Genomic DNA, 20,273 nt, shown 5'->3' with positions numbered 1-20,273 from the left:
CTTGATATATCAACAAAAATGAAAAAGAACTTGGAAATTTGGACATTTTTAGTGTAATCTACCTGTTTTAGGCTAGTTTAAGTGATCACTTTATACATGTGTTACATTCATCGTTCTACCCGTGTTGGACAACCAAACATCTCAAATATCGGAAGTTATATTTATGCTTCAATTGAGAACGTATTGCCTAATAGTTACAGCTTTCAAGAAGCATGCTGTACGTCGTGGGATATGGTTAGTATAGCGTGTTTCTGTTACGTTCAACAGATGGCGCTGCCATTGCTGTCAAAAATATTTTTAAATAAGGATTTTATTTACTGATTAGAATTCTAAAACAATTGGTGAATAATGAATTCAAGATTTTGAACATAAAACATTTACTTTATTATTTATATAACATTAATTTACATAAACCATCCTTTCTTTATATGATTTGTCTGAAAATATAATTGACTGATTTTTTTATTTCAAGAAATAAAGGTTCAATAGAAAAAGTTGTCAAAACCTAATGAATATTATCATTTGTAAAACAATTTACAGATGAACAATTTTTTTTAAAGCTGAACATGTGTTTAAAAAAATACTTACAAAAGAAAATCTTGTTCCCAGCAAGGATCTGCTCCTTTTACGACTACTGTTGTTGATTTGACGTTCTGAAGTTTTAGTGTGACGTAAGTGTTGAATTGTGACGCTGAAAAAATATGAAACCGTGTTAATGCGACATAAAATTATGAAATTACAATTGAAATTCCGTTTTATTTGGCATTAATGTTGATATTATTTTAGATTAATGTTTTTAAATAATTTCTAACACTCGCATTGACGTATTTATTTTATTTCATACAAAAAAAGAAAACAATGTATTTTTTTAATGGAGGATATATCTTTTTTTATTTAAGCTTTTTAATGCAATTCAAAATGCTATTCAAATAATCTATTGTGATATGTTTATGTGACATTGCATTGAATATAATTATTAAACACCGTTAAATGACATTGAAACTATCTAAATGAACGACACAATTCATTGAAAGAAATAGAGGTATTTATAAAGTAAAATTTAATTAAAATATGGATAGATACATATATTTTATCGTAAAAACTGCCGAATCAATTAAAGATATATAAATATGAAAATTATTTATGGTATATTTATAACAGCATCCTATAGTGAAAGCAATAAATAGAATACGTCTTTTAAACTTACATTGTGGTCCAACAAAATGCGCCTTTTTTACTGAAATCAAAATCGTAAAAATAAATTAGTCTCAAGAAACATTAATCACAAATACAAAAAAAGTTTATACTGACGATTCGATAGAACTGAATATATTTAATAAAATAACAGCTGTATTGTTTTTTCCACATTCACTATATGTGAGCAGTGACCGAATTTCTTTGACCGAGATCGTCAAACTAATGATGTCGGTAACGACAAAACCTGATCACCAGTCAAATAAAATAAATGTGAAAAAAACTAAGCAGTTGTTATTCACTTTGTGTGAGCAGTGACCGAGTTTCTTCGTTCGAAATCGTCAAACTGATGAGAACTTGGTCACTAGTAAAATAAAATAAATGTTGAAAAACTATACAGTTGTTATTGTATTATCCAATCATTAATTGAATCCTGTCATTTTTTTTATCTCAGGCTTATAAATGTAATACATTGAAGCCAATGTTTCTATCGTTTCATAAATTTCAAATAATATTTTATTTCAAATTACTTTTTTTTTAATCTTTCACCACCCGACTTAAAGTCTTTGCTGGCCAACAAATACAATACAATTACAAACATTGAATATTAAAGTTAAATAATTTCACCTTTAATTTTACATTCATATTTCTCGTTTCCTTTCTGGGATTTAGCATAATTATTTATGATTTGCATAGCCAGTAATAAATATAGAGAATTCTCTCTAGTTACGGTTGTACAATTTAGAGTTATTTTACATTAAGAGCCTCCAAGTATCGAGTTAGTCATTTCCCCTTGCAACGGAAATAGGCGGAAACCCCCTTTGCGAAGATTAAATCTGCTTCTCTGGGAAAATTTCAGTTTTGAACGTGGTTATATTTGAACTGAAAACTTGGCGTTTCATTGCTTACCGTTCAAACTTATTACCCAAATGCTATACAAACTAAAACAATACACATTTGTGTGGGTAAACTTCGTGAAGGTTTCATGAAACGGGCAAAAATATTTACAATAATTTACACCACGGGTGGCCAACCCGCGGCCCGCGACGCCCTTACGTGCGGCCCACCTATGTATGTAGAATATATTTTTAAACCAGTGATATATTAGTGATACACGATTTGATGCCTCAACAAAATTTATGCCCTCAAGTATTCTTTGAGCCAAGTCATGCATGTTGTTATAAAAACAGTGAACAATATCCGTTCGCACGCTTTTCAGCATTGCCAATTTAACGCAATCTCAAAAAATCTCGAAAACCATTTAGTGTGCTACTTCAACTATTAAAATATATTTAGAAAAATTAAGTAAGAATAAAAATGTTAATATTGTTTGATTTATGTGCCCTAATTAATAATTTTGATTGTTAAAATTTTTCAAATTGTTTATTGCTATCCCAATACATTTTTAATGGTTCATTGTATGTTTTCTACACACTTCTGGTCGTTGTGATGTTTTCATTCTTACAATTACCATGATTTTACTTTCTGATTACCTCCGCATTGAAATTATTTATAATATGTACCTACAAAAAATCAATAAGTATGAAATTTGTAGTTATAAACAAAATTCTAATGTCTGTATGCAGCCCTTGAGAAAATTTTAAGTCATCGACGCGGCCCGCGATGCTATTTGGGTTGGCCAGGCCTGATTTACACAATGCTTTAGATTTCTCCACTAAAGTTGAGAAGGCAAACACTTTTATTGAAGATGTTATAAATTAAATTGACACGAAATCCAAAATCACATTTGTGTTCGTAAAGTCTTCGTGAAGTTTTCATGAAACGGGTAAAAATATTTACAAAATTTTCACAATGTTACAGATTCCTTCATTAAAGATGAGATACAAACTCTTTCAAGAAAGATATTGTAGAATTTAATTGACATGAATTTCAATTCACATTTGTGGTAAAGTCTTCGTTAAGGTTTCATAAAACGGGTAACGATATTTAAAATAATTTTCATAGTGCTACAGTTGAGATAGCGAACGCTTTTATTTAAGATATTTTGAAATTTAATTGGTACGAAATTGAATTCATATTTTTTTGGTAAAGTTTTTATGAAACGGGTAAAAATATTTTCAATAATTTTCACTTTGCTACCAATTTATTTATTAGAGTTGAGATAAAAACTTTATTGTTAAGGATATTGTGAAATCAATTGGCAAACAAAATTTTATTCACTTTTGTGTTGGTATAATTTTCGTGAAGTGGGGAAAGATATTTACGATAATTTCCATGCTACTACGGATTTTATCATTAGAGTTGAGACGACAAGCTTTTATAAATGCTGTTAAATTTTGTACTTTTACCTATTCTCGTATATGAAAAAAAAGTTAGAATCGCTTAGTGTTGCGATGCAAGGTTAGCGAGCTGATCTTACGTCATCACTCCAATATTTTTTCATTTATTAGTGATGACAATTTTGTCCGCCTCCGTAGTGCAATGGTCAGCACGCTCGGCTACCGTTCTGGAGGTCCCGGGTTCAATTTCCAAGGGGGGTAAAATAAATATAAGTGATTTTTTCACTGTAATGTTTATTCAGTATTACCCTGGACTGGTACCTGAAGCGGAGGGCTGATCACCTTTCCTTCATGTGTAAACGATCAAGATAACACGGCGTTTATATAACTAAGTGCCTTATGCACCATTGGGGTGCGTGTAAGGGTTTTAATAATAAAAAAAAGTGATGACAAAAAAATGGAGTGTGAATTTTTTTATTGATTTCTCACTACATGTTATTTTTCTGATATATTTTTATTTCAAATCTAAAACCGAAACTTAAAATTAGTACTTTGAGCCCTTATTGATTCATTCTTCAAATCATTATTGGAAATCCCTCTGCTTCTAATATATCTCAGGTACGCACATTTATCCCTGCGTTTTACCATCGTGCGTCATTTTACCAAAACATTCTCATTTAAAGTGGTTTCTCAACATTTAACTTACTTTCTTGTTACTTTAATACCACGATTTTCAACCTCATTTAAATATTTATTTTATTTACTCCATAAATGATGCAAATTACAAATAGAAAAAAAATTAAAAGGTCACATCGTTCGATTACAAAAAACTAAGAAAGAACTGTACAAATACATTAAAAAAAAACTCTATACTCTTTGCCTACCCCTGCGTGATTACCAATTTTTTCGATGACATAATCTGTCAAATGAGTTTCGGGACTAATATCTTTAATATCGTCCGCGTGCATTGATGTATGCATTTTAACAAAAGTTTACAGAATGAAAGAAAGAATTTAAAGACGTGAGACTAAGTTATGATGAAATACGTCATTGCATGAAAGAAAATAAGGTTTCCCTCCGCCGTTGAACCTTGGGTTACTTTAATTGGTGACATTTGACGCAGAAAAACTTTTCCCATAATACAACGCAAACAAACACTACACTTAATTAACAACACAGTATAATTACACGTTTTCTTAACTTTTTGTCATTTTGGATGCGAGTTTTGTTATTCTAATCATATTTTAAAATCACATTTATGATAATAATACCTCTTTTAAATAATATTAATAGTAAAGTCATTCATTTAAAAATAAATGTTTTTAGACTAATTTGAAATGTCATTTGTCAATACGCAGGGTTTCAAAATTATTTTACGACGTTTCAAAACACAAAATTATGTTCCTAATACAAAACTGCAAGCCAATTCATTGATCGTTATTTGTTATTTTTACATGAAATGTACCTTGCACTATTGAATCAATTTACGTTGTCGACAATAAACTCTTTACAATAAGCTAAAAAACAAATCCGACTCAAACGCAGTACGGTTATACATAACTACGAACTTATTTATGTTAGTAAAAATATGACAACTAACAACTAAGTCAATGCTTTAAATATTAAAATAAAAGTAATATTTGTGTTGGCTTTTATAGGTTATTTACCGATTTTTATTTTTTAACAAAATCTTACATTCGAATAAGCGCTTGATTTTAGCTGCATCTAAATGAAATATCTAAAAATTGCTATTTTTTCATATATTGGTCACTCTTTTCAAGAATGTCATAAATAAAAAATCGTCAATTTACCGTTGTACATGTTTTCGGAATGTCCAGAAAATGTACTATATCCCAGCTAAAGAGGCATATTTTTAACTTAATATTTACCAGCTACAGGGCAGAAAATGTTGTTTTTGCATTTTGAAGAAAAGGCATTCTTTAATTTTTTTTTAAATATGGTAAATATTTGTCAAATGGAGTAAAAACCTTCAGGTGTTACCAAAAAAGATCTGTTGCACAGTAAAAAAGTTCAATAAGAGGCTTTTTATTTACTTTTAATACATTGTGTTATATTTTTAAACATTAAAAACATTCTCCTGAAAAATCAGGTTTTTTGATTTATTACGTTCTAGAAAGGAGTGAGCGATATGTGTGTGTATGTGTGTGTATGTGTGTGTGTGCGTGTATGTAAAATCGTACAGTTTGGTTCAAAAATGTTTAAAAGAGTTGGTTGTCACTCGACAGGTGCCAAAATAAAAACAATATTATTTCAAAGGTACCAAGCAAAACCTACGCTACAACAGTATCTAAGCCTATCGTTTTCGCTAATAACCTAACAGAAATAAAATTTATTTGCTTGTGCTTTTGTAATGCTTACACAAGGTAAAGCTCTTAAGCTGCTTAGCAAGGGTAGTTATTGTCACACAGTTTCAAAGTGATTTATTTAGGTGATAAAAACCCTCACGTGCAATAAAAACAATCACTCGCCCATCAAAAACAGTAATCTTGCAAAAACTGTTAACTAAATACTGCCAACATTATTTTTTTTTCCACGAGGAAAGGTAGAGAAAAAATCATGAAAATGTCTTTATCCGGTAATGTTCTCGGGTCATTACCACTTAACTCGAGAAAAATGATTTACAAGAAAAATATATACACGTATAAGTATAGATTTGCTTAAACTTATAAACATATATATTGGCAAAACTGGAAAAGTAAACTTTCTAATTTGGGATCTCAATCATCAAGTGGGATCTAGCGTTTTCGGGATAACACACTTTTACTTGGTGGATCCGTACGGATTATATTTTTTTAAATGCAACGTGCGTACTTTGAACAAATGCTCAGTGTATTTAGTTAACGTTTTCTTTTCAAATAACTTTTTGACTTGTTTTCTTGTATCTGCAAACCAATATTCTCAAGTAAAAATTAAAGTGTCTCAAATGATTTACAATTTTTAAATAATGTTGTTCTAAGAACACATCGGTTTCACTAAAACTAAAGATATATTTTTTACTTAGATACTGGCAGTACAAGGCTACGCGCTGATGTTGTTTTGTATGCTCAAATAGAAAAAAATAGGATATTTCTAATTTGTTTCTATGAAACAATAATGCATTCCAAAAAAAATGACAGCAGCTATCAATCCAGCAGATAAGCAATGTTTAGTATAACTTACGTTGTTGTAACGATCAACAGATGGCTCTGCCATTGTGGTTATAAAAGTTATTTTCCAAAACAAGTCTCAGGTATATACATACAATAGAAGCATCTATGTATTTTAATGCAATATTGTGTCAAATTTACAAAGTAATCATTAAATTTAAAAGGAAAGAATTAGAACCACTGAAAAAGTTTTTTATTCATATTGATAATTTGGAAAATCTTAAATAAAAAATGTTCGGAAAGTAGTGTTTTTTCTCAATTATACACGAAAATTATACTTTTAATTGAAGGGTTTATCGTCGAAAGAAAACCGGTGGTGAAAAATGTACCCTTTTATCACATTTCAAGTCAACTTTATATTAATAAATAACTGTGTATTTAACTATACTGTATGGTACAATAAATGATAGTATAGATGAAATATAAACTAAATAAAAATTTAAATAGAATACATAAAATCATTATTAATCTATATCTTCCTGAAGCGCAGGACTTATCATCGTGCCCTCAAGTAATTAACCATCAACGTAACACTATGTCAAAGCGATGCAGTGCCCTATGCACCATTTGGATCAGATAAGGGATAGAAAATATATTGCACTTCTTCAACTTTGTGCGAATTCTACGTTGATCCTGTTATTATGTCAGCTGCAATATTGTGTGGGATTGCAATTCCTAATTCTTTATATCGAAAAACTCACAAAATTCTACGATTGAGTAATTTTATTCACATAAATTCAAAATAATTAGCACAAAGCGTAAGATGCCAGTCAAAATTAATAAATAGCAAATTTAATTGGTCACTTTAATATGGACAAAATCCAAGAAAGCTAACAGTATATGTATATTACATCTTTTCTATTTTTTTCCTACTTGTATCTACATTTTTTTGTAATTCACCAACATTCACTAAGATCTTTGCTACCGATAACTAAATTTAATAAACTTTCTATCCATACTATGGTCCTATATTGCAAAAATATCTAAATAAATTCACTTATTAAAAATTAGTGTGTTCATCACTTGTCAGTATGGGCTAAACTGCAAAGGTGGTCCTCTTGTCGGTTCCAAGAGTAGAGTGACAGACGATCTTTCGTGTTATTCTGAGAAATGTAAAATAAATTACTAAGACATTTTTCATACAGAATTTTTCATGAATTTGCTTTAAAAATAGGGGTGAAAAATTAAATTGATTAAATGAATGATTTAATTTTATGTGTCCTGTGAATTTATTTAAGTAATTTTTTTTAAATTTTATTCCTATCTAAAATTGTCCTATTTAATAAAGTTATTTTTTTATCAAATTAAGCTTTAAGTTTTGTACTGAAATTTCTCGGTGGAACTGCATTGGATAAAATAAAACAACCACTATGTAATTTTTCCACATGAATTTTAATTGTCCAGTAACCGAGTTTTGTTGTAACCGACATCATTAGACTGGTCTGATGATCTCGGTTACGACAAAACCCGGTTGCTGGTCAAATAAGATCATTGTGGAAAAAATTACATTTGTGTTATTTTAATTTATCAAATAAAGCTAACTAAGTAACAATCTAACCATCACACTGATTCACTGGAACGGTAGGCAAAGAGATTGTAACGCCGCGCCACTCTGTCTTTGCAAACTTTTTTGGCCTCTTCCACGTTCACGAAAATTCTCACTCATAACCGACGATTATTCCGACTTCTGACTTGACCACTATCATGTATTTGAAATACTTGATTCTGCCATGTTTTTATCGGTATTCTTCTGCTCCTATTTACAACTTTATTTTCCTCATAGATTTGTTTAACCGTTCTTTCCTCATCCATTCGTTCCACATGTCCAAACTATCTCAACACACCTTTCTTAATTTTTGTCCTGCATTATTTTCTTCCTTCATCATTCAAACACCTTACTAAACTAGTTTTTGTGTACATTTTTCTGAGAGATTGACATCATTTAGTTGACTTTTATCCTCCTTTTACGCTCAATGCTTCATATTTTACTCAATTTTAAATAGAAAATCAGCCAAAAATAATAATTAAATATCTATGTTTTTCTTCATGGAGAAATGTAGATATAATAAATATATAGATATTAGGATATTTAAATTTGTAATATCCTCGTTTTCATGGAAATATTTTTTTTTTCAATTCAAACAGAGTATCTTTAAAATACGCCGTTTCAAAGTTCTTTGATAATAAAGCTAAGATTCTGGTCAACCATTGGCTAATTTCATTACAGAGGTATTTCAAAAGGATCTTTAAAATTATAAAGGGTTTTCATATTAACCTGAATACTTTTTAGGAGCTTTCAAGGGATTAAGTTACAATTTGTTTACCCAAATTAAAAGGATTTATGTTTCTAAATTTTAAAATTCATTTAGGCATTTTTTCAAAAATAATTTTGGATATATTTTTTGTAAGAGTAATTAATTTAATATATTAGGGTATACCTTTGTAGAAAGGAGATATTATTTTAAAGATATCCTTTGACCATTTTGTGAATACATTAAATAACTTCAGAGTTCTTTTGTTAAACCATGTAATGATTTCATTCCGAGTTTTACACGTTTGATTCATCCTACTGACTTTTATTATACTATTCAGTTTTTGAAACTCGTATTCATGCATTTTTCATTCTTAGCGTACATATGAGATAAATCCTTTGATATTACATTCTATTTGTTACGATTCATTCTTGCCTTTCACAATATCTGAAAGAGAGTGCATACGAGATTCGTGAGAAACAGCAGAAGCCGGAGAGAAGTGTGTTTTCTGGAAGCTTTGAGAAATTTTAACAAATTATAGATTATTTTTCTAGATAATTTGTCTTAAACTTACCACATTAATCTAAAATTTGTTGAATTTCATAAAAAAATTAGATTGGAATATATCTTTAGTTAAACATTTATTGAAATAAAAATAAAGTAATATGTTAGTAAAGAATTCTAAAGAAGAATGTACAAAACGGACATTAAATAAGTATTAATTAATCATTTTTACGATGAATCTTAATTGAAACTCAATTAATTAAGATTTGATTAAGTATTTTATAACGGAAGAAAAATTTGAAATGATACGTATTATACTGCAAAAAGGAGTTGAATGTGAACGACTCATTGGGAAAATACATTTATACTATCTGAAAGAAGTGTGGATCTACTGCACCACTAATTTGCCTTTTAGAGCTGTTTTTTACTGATTGCAGACAGAGAAAAAATTGCCACGATGTTTGCCAACCTTCAGCGTGAAGCGTCACAATAGAAAGAATTTACAAGGTAATGTTTAAAGGTAAACGTAGCACATGAAAAAAATACCTATATCCTTACTTTCAAAAAAACAAAAATCATGGATCCACTGTACCACGAATTAGCTTTTTCATTATATTTTCAGTAACTGCAGATGCAGTCAAAATTACAGTGATTATTTCAATTGGGTAGAACCTTATAATAATAATAAATACAAAGATTATATTGATCATTTTACGTGAGTTTACAGTTTTTAAATGAAATATAGGGTCAATTCATCCAACACGTAATTGTTCGATGGGTTAATTTGATTTTTGGGGATATTAAAAACGAATATGACAATATCCGAATCAATAATTTATATTGTAAATATTTTTATCCGAGATTTAAACCTTAATGGTCAGACGGAAAAAAAATCTTCATTTTATTATGTAATATACGAACGGAAAGCGGTAGAACCGCATAGCAGCAGCCGTGATGTGTTTGTTTATATCGAATACCTTTGGATATTGGTAGGATGCTTGGATACATAAGATGAGTTGCTACACTAGCAGTCTTGTCCATCGCAAACATGCATAACCAATATCCTAGGCAAACAGTGTAAATATAAAATATAAAATACAAACGTAGGCAGTACCGCTTTACCGCTTACCGCTTGACGCTCAGCGCTCATATCGTAATTTATCATGTTAAAATGTAAAATATAATTGCGTTGTTGGGTAGAAATAGTTATGCTGTGGTTCTATTTTCCGCGATCACATAATAAAAACGAGGTTTTTTTTCTTCGGTTAGTCTGTGTATTTGTTCATATCTGTCTTTCTCATCCTTGCTATCCTGTCAACTTCCAATGATGTGACTGCAGATCATTTGACAACAGATAAATTATCATAATTGATACTCATATTAAAAATCAATATTTTTTTAATACATATTTATTATGATTTTAACCATGTATATTTTTCGCAAAATATTTATTGATATGGCATTAAGTATGTGAAAAAACATGATGAATCAAATGAAAAAAAAAAATGATTAATTAGCAAAATATTTATTGATATGGTATTAACTATGGGAAATAACATGATGAATCCAATGTAAAAAAATCAAACACTTAGATAAGATAAAAGTTTATTTATGTAAATACAACAAGTTTCGAAAACTAAAGATGAGAACCTCAAAACTAGTATTATTAACACTAGTTAACTCAAAGGCGGGTTTATTTTTTATAAGAGTATATGTAAAGTAATACAATATCTTTGGAGATTGATGTTTTTCTTTTCGATAACTTCGTGTATTGAATAAACATTAGATAAAAGGATTTTTAATGTAAAAGCGATCAAAAAGATAAAAAAGTAAACAAAAACAGTATTTTTGGTTACTTTTTGTTTTTTTTGTCATTTCCATAATCAAAATTAAGATTAATGATAATAATAAATTTAGATAATTTCGTTACTGCCATTTTCGTAAAATAATACTTCAAGGGCGCTAAAATATCAGCACATTACTATTATATCAGTTTCCAGTAGGTAGTAGATTCTCGAATATATTTTATGTGTAGGTTTAATGACGACTTTTATTAGAACTGTCTTCGTTATCAAGAACTATTTCGAATTTTTAAACCCACGACCGTTTTTATAGTTGAAAGCTTTCCCATGTAAGTTCCTACGTTTGTCACGATTCATTAAACACGTTTTCCGTTCGGTGAAACACATTTGATTCATACTTCAGCTTTCCGTGTACTATCTGTCCACAAAGGGAGAAGAAACGGTGGTTTCGGATGTTTAATGTGTGTGTCATCAAATGGCCTTAAATGACAAAAAAATAACGTAAAGAGGGGTAATGAGCGTAGAACATTAGGGTGAACATTTTGTTAAAAGTGTAAATGAAATTTTTCACAATTAAAATATTTTCTTATTTGTTGTTTTCGCATTATCTTTGTGAAATAATATGATGAGATGAAACATTTTCAACGAAAAGAGGAGCAATGAGAAAAAGTTAAAAGTAAAAGGGTCCATTTATAAACATATTCAATTTATTTATAAGGAATAAATGTGACCGACGTTAATTACAATTAAAATATATTCTTATTTGTTGTTTTTGCATTAAATTCGTAGAAAAATATGATAATAATAATAATAAATTTGGATAACTTATAAAGCGCCATTTTCGTAAAATAATACATCATTATTTAACGAAAAGAAGGAAAATGAGCGTAGACTTTAAGGGTGAAATTTTAACTAGAAAAAACTTCATTTATTAACAGAATCGATTGATTCATTAACTTCGTGGAATAATATGATTACATGAAACACTTTACAACACCACTTTTTTATGTATTAATAGTTACACGGTTAGTTTTCAGAACTACAGATGTTCGCATCAGTTATATATAATCTACAAAAGATGTAGGTGGGGTGAACACTGAAGAGGGAAGGTTTGGTTAGGTTTTATGGACGGTATTATATTTAGATCGGTGATCAGAAAAAAAAACAGATTAGAGGTATAAATGTATATGATATTTCTTGTGGAGATCGCAATAAATAATACATTAGACAAACCACGTGGAATCTTAAATAAGAATTAATGAATAAACTTATTGTATAGATTTACATTATTAACTAGCTTTTTCCGGCCTCGCGTCGTGTGGCTCAGTCTAGTTAAATGGAAATGAAAAAAATATGGCTTCCGTTTTTAAAATGCGGCGTTTTACATTGCTCGTGAAGCAATGAAAATATCAAATATCTTTAAAATATTCGAAATGCTTAGTGAAAGCATGTGTCAAGAAGCACGCTGTCTGTCTAGTAATATTGAGTATTACGTGTATTGCTATTCCGATCAACCGATGGTGCTGATATTTCAGTATAAAAGCTGTTAAAATATACATGTCTTTACCTGTTGCAAGTAAATACGTACAAACATAAAACACACGCATATTTTAATTCAATATGTCAAAATTTCCAAGATATCTTTGAATAACTTTAGGAGATTTAGGATTTTGAAGAAACGAATATTTTTATTTTAATTAATTTCAGTTATCAATTTAGGAATTCTAGAACGTACATAAATACCAATTCGATAAATAATTATTCTTATCAGCTTCAATAAAACCCCTTTTGTGGCATGTACCTATCAATTTATATTATTCATTTCATAGCTTTGCAATAAACTCCCAGGTCAATTATAATGATAATGATACTATAACCATGACAACATTGCCAATTATTTTGGGTCGAATATTTACAAAGCCATTTATTATGACGGATACTTCATTATCTAAGAGACATATGGAGCCAATCTCGTTCAAATAATAATATAAATTTAATGCCAGTCTTATCAAAAGTAATGCGATACATATTAAACGCTCGCTTCATAAAAGCTCTTTTGCACATATTTTTATTTAATAATCGAATTCGGCGAATAAACGAGTATATTGAACCAATAAACGATAGAAAAAACTTTTCAAATGGAATGAATATGGAGGTCTATGTATATATACAAGACTTATCTATCGCTCACTCCTTTCAACAAAGTCATATATCGAAAAATCGTCAGATCAAAAATTTTCAGTTGTGCATGTTTTCGAAATGCCCAGAAAAATGTATTATGTCCCTGCAAAAGCGGTTTATTTAAAACTTAATATTTACCCGCTACAGGGCAGAAAGTGATGTTTTTGCATTTTGAAGAAAAGGTATTGTTTAATATTTTTTTAAATAAACTTAAAATCTTTTAAATGGAGAAAAAACATTCAGGTTTTACCTAAAAAGATCTGTTGTACAGTAAAAAGTTCAATAAGTGGCTTGATATTAATTTAAAAAATCTTTTTATTTTTATTTTTAAACATTTAAAACGATCTCCTAAAAAATCAAGTTTTTTTTATATTTGACGTTGTTGAAACGAGTGAGTGTATACTCGTATTACTAACTGAATTTGAGACTTTGACACATTTTGCCCATAACATTCACACCATTAGTTTTTTTTTACTCAATAAAATCAAATCTTTATTTAAGTCCAATAACGAACATACAAAAACAAATCAAAAATAGTTATCCGTGAAATTTCTTAAATAATAAATAAAGCAAAATCATTTACTGATCAAATAAGATTCTAACTAAATTATTTTACTGTTCAATGTATGCTTTAAAATAATATTTAAATATTTCTGTTACTAAAATTTTTAATCAATAATTGCTTCAAATTAAGATAAAAGTTTTGGTCAAAGCATATAAATATTATTTGATAAAAAACTTAAGACTCTATCAAACTCTTTGATTGAAATATCTTTTTTATAAAATTTTATTCAAATACATTTTTAATGATAAAGAAAATCTTATGTGTAATAAGACAATGTTTATATTATTGAAAAATATTTTGAAAATTCTTAAACAATCTCATTACATAGTATATAATACAAGTCTAAACTTCAATGAAAATAAATATTCTGAACAAAATTCTAGATTTCCACCACATTTCAAATTGCAAAGCTAAATTTGTAGTACACAATGGAGACTTAGATCCAACCGTGATGTGATGCATGGAGCTTAAATAAAGAGGATAGTAGATTGAATGTAGTTGAAATGCGATCTCTCAGTCTAATGTGCGGCAAAACGGATAGATGTTCAATTGGTGATAGTAAAAAAGGAATATAAGGCTAAGATAAGCTTTTTTGATTAAATTATGGTGTGTTTAAATGGTATGGACATGTTAATCAAATTAGAGAACAAAGAATAGTTAAACATATTAATGAGGTGATGTAATTGTAAATAGAAATGAAAAATCAGCTAGAAAACCTTGGGATGATCAAGTATTTCAAATATTTGTCAGATTAGAAGCCGAAAAAATTGTCGGGTATGTATGAGGCGATGAAGGACTGTGAAAGTGGCGAAAATTGTTTTGCAAAGGCAGATTGGTATGGCGTTTTTTTTCTGCTTACTCCTTTGGAGAAACAGGGTGATGGTTAGTTAGTACGTTGGTTAAAATTAATACAAATGTGTTTTTTAGCAAAATTGCGGAGAAATTATGAGATAAATAATTCATAAAATATCTTAATAATTACGCTACGCAAAGCTTATGGTCACCGCATTACGGTCGTTTAAATAGATTTGATCGTTGAGATGATCCTACGTAAAGTGTCCCTTGGAATAGCCATTCGAGTGTGGTCGTGTAATGAGGTTCCACTACGCTAAACTGGACGATTTTAAATCCCAATTAACTCGCGAGCAGATTGCCCGAATTCTTTATTGATTTTGACTTTCTAAGAGCCGTGTTTCGATTGTCGCAGACTAATGACGTCCTGAATTTTTATTCATCGAGTTCTACCATTATATTTTCCCGAACGATCCTTGATGCCTAGTGTGGAATATCTCAACTACCAGTGTATGTGAAGGCGCCCATCACCCGGTACTTAAATATTCATTAAATTTCAATGGAAAACCAGTTAGGAATTGATGGTTACCGATATCTAAAATGAGAATATTGGGGATGTCTTTCTCTGCCAATGATATGGAATTATTATATGAATCAACGCGTGTGTAAGACATGGTGGACCTTTTATTTTCTGAACTACAAATGGGATGACTTATTTTCATTTACAGTAGATGAAAGCATATTGGACGCCATTGAAATGGGATCCCTTAGACGAATGAGTGGAAAAATCGATATATAATAAAATTTTGCATGAAGATATTTGATGTTATTATGACGCTGAGTTAGGAATATTTAAAAGATTAAGAAAGGTAATTTGGACTTGTAAAGCAAATTAGTGACCAAATAATAACTTATTTGTTTTTTAAACCTACAATGGTGTTTATGGCACCCCATTGTTTTGACACAGTGCTAGACTTATATGAAGCTAAGGTGATTTTGTGCATCAGGTAAATAAATATTTAAGTGAAAAATCTGTAATATTTATTTTCAACCACCCTGAAAATCGAGACCAGGTCCTCTAGTACAGTAGCTTAACGTGATTACCATAACACTACGGAGGCAAAAATATGTATTTTTCTATTTATTTATTTTATTGATGACTTAAAGAGTTTGTTTGCTAAATGCGAATGGAAAAACAGGATGAGGACGGCTAAGAAAAAAATTATAAATAATAAATATTTTAGCAAAAGAATTTGAAAATATAATTTCAAAATTAGAGTACAATTTAATGAGACGAGTTGTATTCTTATATGAATATTAAGATTTTATGTAATCAAAGGAAAATTACCTTAAATAGAAATATGTAATAAACTGCCATATTTCATATAGGCTCGTACACCATATACCATTTATTTAAAATAAATATATCCAAAATGTCAAATTTTATAATATATGGTTGTCAATCATAAGAAGAATACTAAATATAACACAGTATGAAAATTTTTATATTAAACCATCCAATGACAGGTTGTATCTATAAATACCAAAATTTATATTTTCTCATCTCAATCTTTGTCTATTTGATTATAAAATTTTCACATATAAAATACATATGATTCCTACTCTACCTCAATTCCATCTTGTCACCTTTCATTTGGTCGGTAAAACATATTTATCGTAAAAAAATTGTGTATTTAACTTTTAAGTACAATAATTAAATAACATTAATTTAACTGATCATTTACACACCCTTAAATGATTGAAGAGACAAATAACTGTTAAAAAATAAATGTAAAACAAACACTAGATAAAAGTAAAATAACAATATATACAATATGACGTAAATTATTTACGTCACATATATTTTCTGTTGTTTGTATTATAACCATAATTTTTCTGAAGATACAATTGCTCTTATAAACATAATTTTTTTACAAAATATACTCTATAGATAGATTGAAAAAACAAATAAAAGATATGCAGGTAGTATTACTTCCTCTGATTTGATTTTAAAATGGGCCTACAGCTGGTTATTCAGTATTATGTGTGAAACAAATTTTACAATATGAAAAAAAAACCTTGAACTAATTTTTTATTCGTTGGTTTAAACAATTACGAAAACGAAAATTAATAATAACATTTTTAAAAAAAAGTTATTCAAATAATAATCATGCAACAATAAAGCTGTATACTGCATGTTGGTACAAAATACTATGAGATGTATTTTGTTAGAAAATATTTATCCAAAATTTCATAATATGTGCAATTTATTGTGTGTAAAGATTTATATGTTTATTAAGTATTGGTTGAATTGTATAAACTATTGTATGAAATCATATTAATGTGAAAATGAAAAGTTTTCCCGCAAAATAGTGGATTGGCTCACCTGTGACACTAAGTAGGGACATGGCGACAACCTGACCACACGTTTCCCACCAAAAATCCACCTCACTCTCGCACAAATATTCCTACAACTAAATTGTTCACTCTCTTATAATACAATCAGAAACTTGCACTGTTACCTAAATATTTATAATGCCTGTATTCGATTTCTATAGATAAGATAACGCATGCACTAAGGGACGTTCAAGTCAACTGTGTCCCGTAACAAATAACGCTCTCGTATTTATAGATAATAGTATGACACAAAAACAACACGATTCACTAAATCAACACAAAATATCGCGGAAACTCACGAAATATTGTCACAAAACCATCGATTGTCTAGCGTAAGACGACGATTTCAACGTTGTTTCAAAACGCTTGATAACCTATCGGCAGTTCTCGTCTGTTTTTTTCCCGGTCGGCACAGAAATGAGGGGTGACGTGTGTCTCATTGGATTCCGGTCGCGTTCCCTGCGAGACTTGGATTTGTTTTTCTCGATTACGAGGTCAGGGGCTGCGGTGGCGAGCCCCCGTCGGGCCGCGGACCGCATATCAGAGCGCCCCCATTGCTCGCGGCATAGCTCTGCCCGCTGACTGGCGGTGTAGCTCGTGTTTGTCGTCCGCTTTCCCGCCCCGCCGCGCCCCGGCGAACTCCTCCGCCATGTTGGACGCCATCTTGCGCCTGCGCAGGAGGCTCGATCGCCGCCTATAGGTAGGCCTTTAAGACTTTTTTCAGTTTCAGTAAAATGACGTATTTTCAAAAGTTTTACGACCCAATAAACTTTTGTTTAAATATATGTATTATCCTTCGGTGTATTTTTTTGAATAGTTTATATTTGATTTCATACAAATAGCATATTCGTTCCATGTAAATTTAATAATTTTCTCATGAGCTTAATATTGAGGTGGTGTAAATTTTATTTTCAAATTACGTTAGGAAATAGGTTTTCAGACTCACGAGAGTATTGCGAACTCGGATTTTTGTTTCAATCCTATCACTAACACAACTCAATTTTTTTCTTCAAAAGCTTCGTTGTTTTTTTTTAATGATTTGGAATTGAAATAATTTTGTTTGTCATAAGGACTAATATAATTGTATATTTTTTTTAAAATTGTGTTATGGAATTCAATTTTGGGGATATTTTTATTTTTCTTAGTAATTATTGAAATAAGTCATAACGATAATCAATAATTGAAAATGTTGTGTTTAAAAAAATTTACTTAGGACATTTTTATGAACGTGAAATATAAAATTTTAAATTAACATTTCAAAAAATTAACGATGTAAGTTTTCTAATACATTTCAGTTTTTTATTAAAATTAATACTATCATAGTTAAGTATTAAAATATGTTATTTTTAGAGGTTTGTCTTAAGGTTGGATAATAAAGAAAAAAAGTTTAAAAATACATTAAAAAAACCCAAATTAATTAAAAATAAATATTTATTTTTTAATTTTTCAATTGGCGGTAATCAAATCCATGACGTGTCTAGCTAGCTAGGCTACGGCATTTGTCAATAATATATGTATGCATAATTTCTCGTTCGTTTTCTTTATCGGTGAATTTTTATTGTATCCATTCTCATATTTTACTCAGTCCACCATTATAATGTATTTAATTTTTCAAGGATAAAATTAAATATAAGTATTTTTTCACTCTTATCCTTGTTTGATCCTACCCACGACTGGTATCTAATCTTAGAGCAAGACTTATCTTCAGAACTTGATTGAAAAAATAAATGATCTAATTAACAATGTATCAATTAGGTGCAGTGCCTTTACATCAATGAGTGAAGATAAGGGTCAATTTCATTTTTCCTCGATACATGGATTTCTTTAGTACTTTCTGAAACAAAAATTTAAAAAAAAACTGCATTTAAGAAATATCACACAACTTTTTGTCACAATCAGTCATAATTTTCTTTTTTCATAAAAGCTTACTTTATAATCGAAAAAGCTATTGACACACCATTTTTGATGATACCCCGGTGCTTTTGTAATGTGAAAGGGTGGGTGATGACGTCAGACTCGTATCGTCTCTTTCCAATGGCGTAAGCAAGCGCATTAGGTTACTCCCGTAGTATGCGGATCATTTCTGTATAAGTATAACCTATGCTTAACGTATACGTCACTGGTATGCGTAATAAGGAAGACTAAAATCCCTCTACCGGAATTTCGGATTTCTAAAAATGAGATGTTGTTAATCTACTTAAACAACAGCAAATAGTTTGACGTAATAAAACGTATAAGTAAAACCTTTTTATAATGTATGATATATACGATTTTTTTTAAACATAAATATTAAAAATATTTTAATAAGTAATTCATTTTTAATTTTATCGTTTTTTTTTTTAATACTTAATTTATATGAAATTATTTTAAACTAAAAAATAAATATAAGATGGCATTTAAAAAAAATCTAAGTGATTCAATATTATATATGTCTCAACTGAAGATGAGGAAAATATTTATTATTCAATTATAAGAATTTGTCTATTCCGTTTCAATATGTATAACCAAATTTTTATCAATTTTTTTTTATTTTAAATAAGTTTTTTTTATAAAAAACAATCCATTATTACTTTTTTATTTCAACTTATTGCTGATAATATAACATTATTTATATTAAATTACTGATACCTACTAATAATCTTTTCATCTTACCCTTTCAAAAATTTCAAAAATTGAAAATCCTTAATTTATTATTTTAAAATAAATCAAGTAAACATTGTTCCTTAATCTCATCTAGTTAATTATATTTATACTCCTAGAAAATATTTAATGATTTTTTTTAACTAACACATATTTACTTTTATAGTGCTTAAAAATAATTTTGAATAAAACAAAATTCATCACATTGTTATTTTGAAAACATAGTAGAATATATTTTTGTTAATACTTTTAGGGGTGAAACGAGAATAAAGTGCATAAAAACGAAAGCTCGACATCTTTTTAAAGCAAACCGAAGCAAATTGGCCATTGATGCTCAGAGAATATAAGGGTAGAAGGCGTTTAAATAGCCTGTACTAAAGCTTATAATTTCCACCTATAGATGGGGACGTAAACACGTTTGAAAATTTAGAAGTAAAATATTGAATTTTTGTATTTATTTGGTGTACCAATATTATATGAGTAAGAAGAGTATGCACTTTTACAGAACTCATTTTCTACAGAAATTTTAGCCGTTTTAA

The 20,273-nt window shown here is 29.2% G+C and overlaps 1 protein-coding gene across 1 annotated transcript in view; it reads right to left on the bottom strand.

Moving 5' to 3' along the window:
* The window catches only part of unc-13 (protein unc13 homolog), a 480,145-nt gene extending 462,415 nt beyond the window's left edge, over positions 1 to 17,730 (bottom strand). Inside the window, exons 1-3 of the mRNA XM_088270463.1 lie at positions 17,084 to 17,730; positions 1,208 to 1,237; positions 589 to 691 (exon numbers count right to left, since the gene is read on the bottom strand). Of these exons, the coding sequence (XP_088126589.1) occupies positions 589 to 691; positions 1,208 to 1,237; positions 17,084 to 17,105 (155 nt within the window). The 5' untranslated portion in view covers positions 17,106 to 17,730. The remainder of the gene's footprint in view (positions 1 to 588; positions 692 to 1,207; positions 1,238 to 17,083) is intronic.
* Between the last annotated feature and the right edge of the window lie 2,543 nt (positions 17,731 to 20,273).

Source organism: Brachycentrus maculatus, unplaced genomic scaffold (assembly GCF_059751285.1).
Source record: "Brachycentrus maculatus isolate JH-2025_06_01 unplaced genomic scaffold, ASM5975128v1 h1tg000027l, whole genome shotgun sequence".
Lineage (NCBI taxonomy): Eukaryota > Metazoa > Arthropoda > Insecta > Trichoptera > Brachycentridae > Brachycentrus > Brachycentrus maculatus.
This window is presented reverse-complemented; position numbering and strand designations above follow the sequence as displayed.